At 35.3% G+C, this 13,022-nt stretch overlaps 3 protein-coding genes across 3 annotated transcripts; 1 reads left to right on the forward strand and 2 right to left on the reverse strand.

The window, feature by feature from the left end:
* The first annotated feature begins 2,815 nt into the window (after positions 1-2,815).
* Positions 2,816-5,499, forward strand: LOC113064074 (ependymin-like). Its single transcript, XM_026234613.1, has 6 exons — positions 2,816-2,967; positions 3,215-3,249; positions 3,470-3,604; positions 3,724-3,910; positions 4,755-4,845; positions 5,303-5,499. Exons 1-6 carry the CDS (start codon positions 2,892-2,894, stop codon positions 5,424-5,426), a joined length of 648 nt encoding a protein of 215 aa, XP_026090398.1. The 5' UTR covers positions 2,816-2,891; the 3' UTR covers positions 5,427-5,499.
* Positions 5,500-5,547: 48 nt separating this feature from the next.
* Positions 5,548-10,409, reverse strand: LOC113064072 (ubiquitin thioesterase OTUB1-like). The gene is made up of 7 exons (XM_026234612.1): positions 10,253-10,409; positions 9,800-9,861; positions 9,335-9,433; positions 9,014-9,132; positions 8,643-8,727; positions 6,259-6,453; positions 5,548-6,122 (listed from the first exon to the last, which is right to left on the reverse strand). Exons 1-7 carry the CDS (start codon positions 10,296-10,298, stop codon positions 5,925-5,927), a joined length of 804 nt encoding a protein of 267 aa, XP_026090397.1. The 5' UTR covers positions 10,299-10,409; the 3' UTR covers positions 5,548-5,924.
* A 1,168-nt stretch (positions 10,410-11,577) lies between these two features.
* Positions 11,578-12,906, reverse strand: LOC113064075 (cytochrome c oxidase subunit 8B, mitochondrial-like). Its single transcript, XM_026234614.1, has 2 exons — positions 12,717-12,906; positions 11,578-11,977 (listed from the first exon to the last, which is right to left on the reverse strand). Exons 1-2 carry the CDS (start codon positions 12,834-12,836, stop codon positions 11,867-11,869), a joined length of 231 nt encoding a protein of 76 aa, XP_026090399.1. The 5' UTR covers positions 12,837-12,906; the 3' UTR covers positions 11,578-11,866.
* Positions 12,907-13,022: the final 116 nt, after the last annotated feature.

Consider the following 13,022-nt stretch of genomic DNA (forward strand, 5'->3'; position numbering starts at 1 on the left):
TGTGATGAAGCAATGCACACATCAATCACTCAGTGAACAGGTTATTTCAACACCTGAGGAAAAAAAAAAAAAAAATTCTCAAGCCAGATTTTTTTCAAGCCAAATGCAACAATGTTATTTGTATCATCCAGCATTCAGAATATGCAAGGTTGTTTACAGCTGAAGTGTATCATATTTGCACCACTAGTGGCACCTGAAAACTCACTATATCTCCTATTGGTCAGAAAAACTGATAGTCCTTTCCCAAACTTCATTAGAATTTCTGTGGAGGATAGTAGGAAGGGACACTGAAGTGACAGGAAGTGATATTTAAATATCTGTAAAACGCTTTTTTACCTGCTGGTTGATGCCATAACTACATTTTGTGGTGCATATTTTTCACTGACAGCCATTAAATAGTAGTCATGTATTCAAAAAAAAAAAAAAAAACGCAGCATATATATATATATATATATATATATATATATATATATATATATATATATATATATATATATATATATATATATATATAAAAAGATTAAATGGACTTCTTTTCATGTTTACAATCTTTCAGTCTTTCAGAATAGTTTTTGTTTAAAGGTTTGGATTTGTGTGCAAATAATAATAATAATAATAATAATAATAATAATAATAATAATAAAAGCAGTTAAATTCACTTTAATAATCAATAATCAGTAATTAATTATGAAAATAATGTTATTAATTAAAATGAATTACAGTTTAGAAGATTTCAGACAGCTTTATCCTGGTATTACATGCCTCTTTGCCATTTACATGGAGCTGTGCAGTCCACGTACTGGAATTATGAACCATAAAGAACCATTTAGACAGTTTTACAGCCATTTTACCAAAGAACTGTTTAAAGGGATGGTTCACCCAAAAATATAAATTATTTCATAAATTGTGGTTCCAAACCTGTATGAGCTCCTTTTTTCTGTTTACCACATAATAACATATTTTGAAAAATGTTGGTAACCAGACAGTTTGGATGCCCATTGACTTCCACTGTAAGTAGGAAAAAAAAATCCAAAAGTAAATATTTTCCCAGCATACTGGATATTATAATATCTTCTTTTATGTTCCAAACATTAAAAATAGTGATTTGGAATTTAGGTTTTTGGATGAAATAACCCTTTAATAATAATAATTAACAAACAAATTTTAATTGATTGATACAAACAGAAAAAAAAGTGCTATGGCGAAAAAATGGCAAAACTTAAATACCCATAATGCAGATGGCAATTAGACTACCCATAAGCAAGGCCGCAAAAATGTGCAAGTACGATCTGCCCTGGAGCTTTTTTAAAAGCTTTTTTTTTTTTTTACTTCAAAGGTCCAGGATAATAATTCGGTAAATGAAATAAAATGTGTGGGACTGATCTGTGCTAAATCAGGTGACTCCAGCCTCAAAACCCTGAATACAATGCTCTGATCCTGCCAAGAATTCACATAAACTTTAATTACAGGTCATTTAATGCAAAAGATTGAATGAAAGAAAATATCAGACTAAATGATGTTCAACTATGTATTTATTCTTGAACCGAACAATAAGTAACCGTCTCCAGCTTCTGTGATCAAAGAAGCCACATCGCAGGTCATATGAGTTGCATGGATCTCCTGACAGTTGAGCCGTGCTTGTCGTACTTTGGCTGTAGTTAAGAAGTAATCAAAACAGTAATCCAGACTATATAAATCTGTATGTCAAAGGGAAAGGTGTGTACATGAGAACATGAGAACTCTATAAATGAAGCACTTAACCCTTAAGAGTTGTCTTTGATATGGCCTAGTGCAGTCCTTGAAATGTGTTCAACATGTTGAGGCTTGATTCACCCTTACTAACCCCAGTCAACTTCAGATGGACAGCAGTCATAATGTGATTTATGCTGCAGTGGAACTGCACAGGTATTTAAGTTACATACGGGATGTCAGAAGTGTAGCTTTTTTTTGTCATTTATGCTATATAGTTCTTTGTTTTTATTGCTACTTTTATTTTCTTGGTACAGTAGTGAATATTAGGAAATATGGATGGATTCTGTGATTGACCAATTAGAATCAAGTATCTCAGAAAACCATGTAATAAAACTGTGAACAAAGAGTTCCTGCCAAAAAAAAAAAAAAAAAAAAAAAAAATATATATATATATATATATATATATATATATATATATATATATATATATATATATATATATATATAAATAAAATAAATAATAATTAAAAAAAAAATATATATATATATATATATATTAATAATAAGATGATTTTCTGTTCTTGACTGGGTTTGGCCCTTAAACCAGCAAGCCAGCAGGGAGACCAACAAATCTGTTTAGAATCAATTAGGATTTTCTTTTTTTTTTTTTTTCTTTTTTTGTAACAGGAACACCCTTTAATGTCATCCCAAATTGACAGTATTTGCCAAGTGCAACAACGTATTCTAGTGTTTAATATCATCAGATGATCTTGTAAATTATTATATGACTAGCACCTGAACATTGAACTGTGGCAAACAAATCTGAGATCATAATATGCTGAGTCTTCATCATGTGGCTAAGAGGAATTTTACTCCAGTTCAGGTTTTACCGGTCTCCCATCATCTCCAGAGACACCTGACAGTATTTCTAGTATAGGAACTCCAAAATGTCCAGTCTTCTTTATATTTTACACTTACATTAGAATTGAAACTTCCTAGTATTACATACTGTTAAGTTGTCTGACCATCTTTACGACTTGTGTTGAACTAAAGCACTGACTAAATACCCAGAAGGCCCAGTGTGAGTGAAACTGAAAACATGGAATGAAGATCCGGAGTTGAGGATATAAGAAGAGCCGGACTTGGAAACACCGCTGCTAGTTGCTCTGGCTCCTGTTTGTCAGCACTCCACAGTTACGATGAAGATCCTCTTTCTGATCCCAGTTTGCCTGAGCCTGATTCTCAGCAGCTGTGCACAGAAGCCTGAACCCTGCAGTAAGACATCCTGACCTGTTGTCATTTGCCTGCACATTATAGTAAACTTTATAGAGCTTTAGCAGCTTATATATATATATATATATATATATATATATATATATATATATATATATATATATATATATATATATATATATAATATTTATATAGCAGCTGAAAGAACAGAAAAAAAAAAGTAATTTATGCTTGCTTTTGATCTTTTGAGAAGTCTAAATAAACCTTGTCACTCTCTCTTGACTTCCAGAGTCTCCACCTTTGCTTGAGGGGTCATTGACTGCGGTACGGGGCCGTCTTGACAAGAATATTAAACTGTTATGTAAAGGGGAGAAAAAAATAGTTCATTCATCAGAGAAACTTGTTGTTTTGGCCTGAATGTATCAATATAAAGTTTGCTCTCTAACTTCCTTCACTAGTTGGCTTATCTCTACAGAAAACTACCTCATGCAAATGCTAACTGTGAGTTATGTGACAATGTTCTCTCGCTTTCGTTCCAACACAGTTCATCCCTGGGCACCACTTGCATGTTTTTGAGAAATTCTCCTATGATGCCTATGGACAGAATATCCGAGTTCTAGCAGCTGGAAAGGAAGGCAACCAGACCTTCTTTGTTGACAGGCTTCTGCTCTTTAGAGAGGTAAAGTACCACGGTTTAAGTATAAAGAGCAAAACATAAATATTGTAAAGTTCATCACTAGGCATTGTGTTGCTGACACTTGCTAATATGACTCAGAGAGTATGCTCTCCTCTCCACAGGGAGTCAGCTATAAGATACACTACCACAACCAAACTTGTATTAAGACAGCATTAAAGGAACCATTCAGACATATTGGGGTTCCTCATGATGCCCATTTCCTGCATCAAATGGTCTTGGGCAGCAGCTCTTTACCAGGACAAGGACTGCTGGTCAATAACTGGAATGGAACAGTGGAGGAAACAAAAGGTACTGTGTTCCGTTAAGCTGCATTAGGCATCTAAGTCAGGTTTTTAACATCCAGCACAGGCTGTAAAACAAATTGTTAAAAATGTAACAATTTTGTTAAATTTTTGTTACATTATATTAGCAATCTACTATTTTCACAGTCATGAAAATAAAGAAACTTCTTTGAATGAGAAGGTGTGTCCAAACTTTTGGTCTGTACTGTGTGTGTGTGTGTGTATGTATATATATATATATATATAATTTTTTTTTTATTATTCATTTTTTGTGTTAAAAAAAAATGTGTGTGTGTATTGTCACGGGGTGAAGAATCACTCGACAAGAGGTATGTGAAATCAAAAGCCCCGGAGGGTGGATTTGTCACAGTGATGGCTGATGAAAGGTGCTTCCCGTGTGCTCTTCTGTGCCAGTTAAGGTGAAAGTGGGTGTCCAAACGTGCTCCAAAGTGGCTGGGCTGTCTGTCACGCGCTGCTTTCTGTAGAGTGACGAGAGAGGAATTAGACCAGCGTTGCATTCGGTTCAAGAACCTCTTCTGAGTGTAACATGTGCTCCTTTTAAATGTGCTGGCTGATGGGGAGCAGCTGTGACCGATCAGCCGGTGACAAGGACATGCAGGTGTTTTGCTTTGGTTTCCAGGGCGACGCTGATTCCTCTGGGAGTGCTCGTCACAGTATATATATATATATATATATATATATATATATATTTACATGGGTTTACTCAACCTGAAATAAGCTAATATATATATTTATTTTGTTGCTTATTTCAGGTTGAGTAAACCCATGTAAAATTTGCTCTCTAACTTCCCTTGCTAGTTGGCTTATGTTCTTTGGACTTTTCTCTGCAGAAAGCTACCTGCTGACCTTCACTGCGTTTGGCTGTGTGCCTCTCTACACCCTGGATTTCACACAGAAAGGGGAATTAACCATAATGACAAGGTTAGTCAAGTAGACTGGTCAGATAAAGTAGGGCTAGCCTGTCCCATACAAATCCTGTAACCATGTTTAACTCTGCTTTTCATTAAAACCCAAAACCCATGGATAATACTTCTGTAATCTAGACCGCAATCTTGTCCTTAACTTAACCACATTTGTAATATTCCGATGAAGAACAACAGATTATGCAACAGTGACTCTCTTAACCAATTACGTGTGTTTATATTGCCTTTCCTCTTCCTCTGATCAAAGCCATCTTCATCCAAGAATAACATGCACATAAATAAACAAAATGTGTGCTTCATGAGTGCTGTACAAGATTTCCTCAAGCATTAAAAAATTTAAACTTTGGGTTTTTTTCTTTTTTTTTTTAAATATATAAATCTTGCCATAATAGTATGGCATCTGTACGTGTGTGTGTGTAATGTTAGACAATTTGTTAACCCATTTCTTCCCGTAGCTTCTTCGACCTAGTGGAAGGAATCGAGGACCCGAATGTATTCATCCCTCCTTCATTCTGTGACTCTGTGGAAGTGTTGCCGTCTAAAGGTGTAGGTGCAAGATCCTTCATCTCTCTTCTGTGAGAGGAACCACGCTGTTTTTGTCAGCGCATGTCCTGCTTAAATTGCAGCATGGACACACCATTTTGAATGTTTTTTTTAAAAACGCACATTAAAACAGTAACATGGCTATCCAAACTATGACTACTGCAAGTTCTTTTTATTCTCATGAAAGTCAAATAGAGCCAAACATGGTAAAGCAATTCCATCCCTATCATAAATGACAGGCAGTCTTCAACTATAAGAAACAAGCCAAAAAACTAAAACACACAACTAAATGAAATAACCATATACTGTACATACAACTGAAAAAAGTGATGCAGGTTATTCAAAGAAAACCGTACAATGTCCAGTGCTTGTATAACAGAATCTCCAAAATTCTCCAAGAGTCTTGAGGGGGTTTTGACAGGAAATTGCAATGTTGAGTGCTGGGCTCACGTGTTCACATTTCACAAATTTAGAGTTGAGTCAAAACCACAGCACAGAAACCGACAAGGCCTTCGCAGAATTGGTGCAGATCTGTTATTTGTACAGGATGTCGTAGTGGCCCGGTCTGTAGAGAAGAAAAATCTTGGGCTCTCCGTCTTCGGGGAAGATGTGGTGATTGACTGTTCCTCCCTCTCCTCGATCCATGTACTCCACCTGGATGCACACATTTAAAGCCTGAGCCAGAGCTATGATGTGAATGTGGTCACTCTCTTTGGACATGGGCTCCACCTCCTGGCCAAAACAGAATGATACACTGGTTTAAAATGTTGCAAAGTCACTGAAGAACAGATTACTCTACAAGAACTGGGTGAAAATTAATCACATCATCAAAATTGCAACAAAGAGAGAAGCCAGAAAGGACTGTCACCTGTTGGCAAAACTCTCGAACGGTGCGGCCGCCCTCTATGAAGTGCTGGAAGAAGTCTTCCTCTCTCTGCAGGTACCCAGAGGTCACCAGCCGCAGATAGACGACAAGATAATCGGAAACGCTCTGCTCATTAAAAGAGCCGAGCAGCTCACCTACAGACGCTTGCTTATCACAAGTCTCAATCAGGTCCATGAACTGAAGTGAACAAGACAAGAGGAAATTCAATATAAATATAACTCGTTTAAGATTTTTACTGACTGGAAAAAAAGAAAAAGGCAAATCTCTTTTTGAGATCTCAGATGTTAAACTCATTTTAATGCATAATTGTATCCTCAACAACAAAGAAGCAGGACTGACCTGATTTCTATTAAGTTAAGTGAAATGAAGTGATGCAAAAACTGCTGGAAACCTTCAGCTTTAAAGTTGCTTTAATTCAACTAAGAGGTTGTGCTGTGATGTATCGTTCTTCCACGTAATACAAATTCGCCGGTCAGAGTTCATAAAATTTTATTATATTGGAATGAAAAGTGTAGCGGGGCTGCCCCTTTAGAAATGATGCCTTGGCAACTAACTGAAATAAGTACTACAATTACTTAAGCTGAATTTAAACTAAATAGAAATGTGTGTGTGTGTGTGTGTGTGTGTGTGTGTGTGTGTGTGTGTGTGTGTGTGTGTGTGAGAGTGAGTGAAAAAATAAAAAGTCAAAATCAACTACAAAAATTAAACTACAACTAAAATAAAACTTTAAAATATTAATAAATACTAGTAGTATATAAGCGATCTGGCCAAAATTGTAATTAGGCAAATACTAATGAGTTGCAGATTTAATCTTTACTGCCGTGATTAATATAGCATGCTGCATATAGCACGTTTAGCATGTTGTATGTTTGGGAACAATTCTTTCAAACCTAATTGATGCAGTGTGTAGCTTTTTATTTCTTAAACAACCATTTCGGAAGAAGTACATATTCCAGAATGACGAGGACAAGTTTCATTAGGCTTAAATTGTGAAAGATTGGCCATCAGAGTCCTGACCTGAACCATACTTAAAGTCATTCCAATGTGCTTTCGTTGTGGCATTGTTTCAACAACGTTATGCAACATCACAACAATTTTTTTCCCTCAAGTGTTGCATTCATTTTTGCCCGAGATCTTGTATTGATGATGGGAGACTCAACCCCTTCTTTAAAACTGACTCCATCACATCCCAAAGACTTTCAATGAGGTTAAGCCCAAGACTCTATGACAACCAGTTCATGTGTGAAAATGATTCCTCATGCTCACTGAACCACTATTTCACAATTTGAGCCCAATGAATCTTGTCGTTGTCCTCTTGGAATATGGATACAGGTATATGGGATAAAATTAGACTCAAAATGATTAATAGATGTAAGCAAAAATATAAATGTACTACATCAATTTTATACATGTATCTTATGAACCACAAACAAATGCCTTTCAATTTGATTGGGGATTAAATGATTGTGCAGCGATTTGTACATATACAGACATGTTTGCAAATAAAAATGTTCTGTTCTGCATTAATATCATAAATTCCTCATGCAAAAAGCAATCCATGCATATGCTTATAAATTCAAATGAATCCAACAGAATAGATTCAGAAGAGACGTGAATGAATGCACGTGCCTTGCCTGATCCACAAATGCACATTTTAATCCCTACATGCACAAATGATGATCATTTTTAATACAAACTATAACATTTGTGTTCACAAATGTCTCTATTTGAACAAAATGCTGCAACATTAATGTTATTCTTAACCCTGCAGACACCGGCTGAAAAGCATTTGTTTCAGTGTAGTGACGCACATTTTTCAAATCGTGTACGTTAATGAATTGCACTGGGCCTTGTTCATTAGTAGTTGTGCGTGTGTGTGTGTGTGTGTGGGGGGGGGTCGTGAAATGCTGAAAACTGCGAAAATGAAGTCTCAAAATCCAAATGAACCGAACAAGATCGACTCGAACTAGACGTCAATTAATGCTTGTGTGTCACCCGATCCACATATGCATGGATTCCTTTTTGCATGAGCAATTTATGATATATTAATGCAGAACAGAACATTTTTATTTGCAAACATGTCTATGTACAAATCGCTGCACAATCATTTAATCCTGAATCAAATGCAAAGGCATTAGTTTGTGGTTTGTAAGATACATGTATAAAATTGATGTAGTACATTGATATTTTTGCTTCCATCTATTAATCATTTTGAGTCTAATTTCACCCCATACAGGTACATCTTCTGAAATGGATTTTTAATAAATGTAAAGCTACACGTTGCATCAGAATGAGTTAAAAGAATCATTTCCACAAATGTAAAACATGCCAGAAACAAATGAGTTCACACCCATCTAAAGACTTACCGTGTTGTGAAAATCTTCAATGGTGAATTCCATGAAACCTTGGCTCACAAGATCCAGTTTGCTCTTGGCAGCTATAGCCTTGAACCTGCCAAGTGAACATAACCAAACAGAGACATAAAGCAATGTTTTAAAGGTTACAGAAGCTACTTTAGACCATTATTCTCCTCATACTTTCACATAAATGATCTTAACAGGCTTGATGCGACAAGAAGTTTGTCAACACAAAGTGAAAACAGTGCGTGGTGTCAAACAGTCAGTGTTGTTAAGAACATATTTAATATTCAGTTTTGTAGATTAGAAATAATTTCTTCAACCAAAAGAATAAACAATGTTCATTCACTTCAGCTGAAAGTTGGCTGGCAGGTGGTTACCTATGTAATTCTTTGCTGTCTTCAAGTAAAGACTCCAGATGTGAGAAACCAAAGGCTCTGTAGAAACAGTTCCCATCTGGCCGTGTTCTGCGTATAGATGAGTACTTCTTCTGCAAGTCCTGTTGACAAAATGGTATAAATTGTTATAAAGAACAGTCAGAGATGGGGAAGCTTGGACTTATTTGTGCATAAATAAACTAATGCACTCTTAGCTCTATGATTTGTGACTAGATAACAGAGATAAAAGACAAAGATAAGTGCATGATCATTTGTGCAAAACATTCCATTAAGATTCATTCTCTATCGTAATGGTTCACTTACTCTTATCTTCTGCTGGTAAATGGTGTCATCGTCAGCATATTGTTGCTTAAGGACACAAAGTTCCTGTCTTTCTGACACCAGAGGAATACTGGTCGCTATCTACAGAGACATTTATGATGGATTAAAGACTGAAACTTCCAATTTTTCATGAAATCATCAAAACAAAAAAAAGTTTTTGTATAGTTTTTTATTTTTGCTTGAGTTACTTAAGTAACTAAATTAAAATAATTTCATTGGCATCTAGCTGCAATAAAATATACAATATTTAAAATAATAATAAAAAACAATAATGGTTTTAACTTTTGATGTTAAACTATAACAACACTGATTTTAATACATTTAAAATGTACCGAAGCAAAACCATAACTTGTTGGATGCACTGCATTAAGACCTTTTATTCTAGAGGATCGAGGTGCGTGTAAAGCATCACTTAACATTTCAAAAACAGAATGAGTCAACAGTTACCTCTTGTTGAATTTTATCTTGCTGTGCAATAACAGCTTCATCGTGTGCCAGGCAATTCAGCCCTGTTAAAGAACAAACGCAATTAAGTGTAAAATTGCTTAAAAACATAGTTGAACATGGTCAGACATAAACATTATTATCGATGTTAACAGGAGTGTAATGGTGTTTTTACATTAGTTTCACAGTGCAGTGTTTTTAAAACGCTTATGTGTCACACTTCGGAGCATTTTCATTAATTAGATGTTTATCTAACGCTAATGACAGTATATAGAATATTATTAATATACAAATGTTTTAATGGACTCTCAGCTACTGTTGTTAGCAGGTTAGCAAAGCGCTAGCTACTCATCCAATCAGCTCACGCGCTTCACACAGCTCGAAACAACATCGGAATGTACAAACCAATAGAAACAGACTCTGGTTCTGGAAAGGTTAAAGTAAAATACTTCTCACCATCAGTCTCTTTTTGAGAGATCTCCAGCTGTTGCTCCTCCGCCATGTTCCTGCTGCTGAACAGTCATTTCCGGTCAGCTGATTGATTGGAACAGCTGGAGATCAACCCACTTCCGGCTGAGATTCGTTACCTGAATGATTAAAATGGTTGCCTGTCTGAACGGGTTGAATTAATTTTTATTTTCTCCCATAAAAGTTGGTGGGAGATATCTGGCATAATTATTAATAACTAAGTTCTCATATATGATTCATTTACTAAACACAAATTTATCAAACTCAAATACATACATTATTTATAACATTAAATAATTTAGAACGTTTCCGAGAGGCAAAACTAAATTGTATATTATTTTTTTTTGTATTTTATAATATTTTATATTAATATTGTAATTATAATATATATATATATATATATATATATATATATATATATATTTTGATAATTGATTATCATTGGTATAACCAGTTTTACAACAAATGCCATGTTTAAAATAAGGTTATCGTAGCAAAACCATGGTTAATTTGTGGTTATCATTGTTTAACTATAGTTACCATGATTGTTTAGTTTTAGTTTTATTTGTAGTAAAACCATTTTTTGTAAGGGATGATTGCAAACTTTTATTTTTATAAAATATAAAAAGTGACTTGTGTGGTACTTTGAACATATACTCTTTAGTCCTTGTATTTCTCAGCTGCCCAGCATCTACCAGACACAACTCCCAAGTTGCTCTTATAATATAATCAGGAAAAAAAAAAAGTTTATTTATGGCCAGGAGCCCACCGGTCACAAGCAAGAGAGACTCTCTGAACATGTATATTAACTGTATACCTTGTAGTGGAGTAAAAATCAATGTTACTCTAGTGTTCTTCACTGTAATTGGTTATATTTATCTGATCATTGGTTTGTTATATGGCTGTTAGTTCTTCTGCTTTAAAGCGCTTTTTGGGTAAGTATGGATTCTTTAATAATAGATAGATGGTCTTTGATCTGAATATCCTTAGTATGTACTTTTCTGAACATTACTATTTTAATATTGAACTTACCCTTTTGTCGCCTTCTGAGGCCATTACATAAAATATTATTTACGTTAATCAACATTAATCTTAAATTTTATGTGCAAGCCTTGAGAGTTATTGGGTTAAGTGAACTCATTTAATTGGTAGATTTAAAAAGACCTTAAAATGCCAACCTACTTCACACACAAACAATTAAATCAATTATCTATGTGAGTTTGTTACTGGTGACTTGTCTCATGTAAACTACCAAAAAGCAATATATATTTTTCCAGTATTAAAAAAAAAAAAAGTTACGGAAAACAGAGAAATTAAGATTAAAATAAGTGTTTATTTTAAATGTAACAGCTCCAGTTAAGGAGAAATTAATAATGAGTTACATGTTATTACACAGTTGGTAACAAAAAAGCACACAGCTCAGTCTAACAAAGACCGGAGTGTTTGGAGGAAAGTAAACGGTTGCATGGAGAGGTCGCAGTGTGGTTCTAAGGAGAGAAATGGTTCCCGTGTTTAGGTAAACTGGAGGTCTGTGAGATGGTGGTCCCAAGATGTTAAGAGCAATAAAACCAGACAAACTGCTTTCAGTCCATGACCGGTGGATCACTCAGACTCAGCAGTTCCCTTCTTTTTGTAGTTTTCCAGGTTGGCCAGAACCCACCCAGATGGTCCCAGGATGGTAAAAGAAAATACGGTCAGACCAATTATTGTCTCCTGTGAAAACAAACACAAGAACCAAAGAACGGTTAGAGCTTTATGTTACTGTTCATGGCAAAGGAAAGGTACTACTTTATTATCTCTGCTATCACTCCGCAGTCTCGGTCTTCTGATATAAAAGCAAGCTAATTGGTGCCATCTAACGACTCAAAACGGCTACTGAGACAACAAACTGTAATAAATAAATAAAAAAATGCCCTCGAGATCTAAAGTACTAATTTTGACAAGCTGAGCAGAAAATGTTGTATTTGGAGAAATATTAATATATAAAAATAAAATATTAACTTGAGTTTGAGTAATACTATACAAGTGTTGACAGCAGGTGATTTATAATGCACTATTTTTCTTAGCGGAAGCTGATCTGTGATGGCCGGTTTCTAAAATAGCACGAAATATAAACAAAATGACATTTAAAACGAGTATTATATTGCCTTTTAGTCACTTTTTAAAGGAAAATAAATTGGAGATGTGCAACTTCTGTACAAACGCGATCGGTCAAAAAGATTTTAAGTAACGTAACGTTAACATACGTAACGTAACGTTAACATACAGATATGATATATTAATAATCAACACCTGGATTAGAGCTAAACTAAAATAATAATATAAAAAAACTGAATTTTATAACTGTATGTTCCTAATCATCACAAATTATCCTTAAAGTGAATGCCAAGGAGATCATGGCCTGCCCTTCACGAGCTCCATAGAAAACAACCAGCCCTCTACGGATACTCACAGCGGGCCCAAACTTATCCTTGGCCGGGCGCGTAACAATATTGGCTCGCTGGGTGACGGTTGATCCCCGCAGAACCGGAACGGTGCGGATCCGAGCGATTCCCCGCAGAAGTCCAGACATTTTGATGCTCTGAAATCGAATGTGTTATAACCAGGAAGAAGTACGGCACACCGGAATATGCGGCTAGACTGCAGCAAGCGCTCATGGGTAACATCGGCATGCTTGTGGGAGTTGTAGTTTTTTCGCGCGTAAATAATTTTTAGTTAGACTGTAAAAATAAATAATCTTGCACCGACACCAGATATA

The sequence above is a fragment of the Carassius auratus genome, chromosome 46 (genome assembly GCF_003368295.1).
Source record: "Carassius auratus strain Wakin chromosome 46, ASM336829v1, whole genome shotgun sequence".
In the NCBI taxonomy this organism is placed as follows: domain Eukaryota; kingdom Metazoa; phylum Chordata; class Actinopteri; order Cypriniformes; family Cyprinidae; genus Carassius; species Carassius auratus.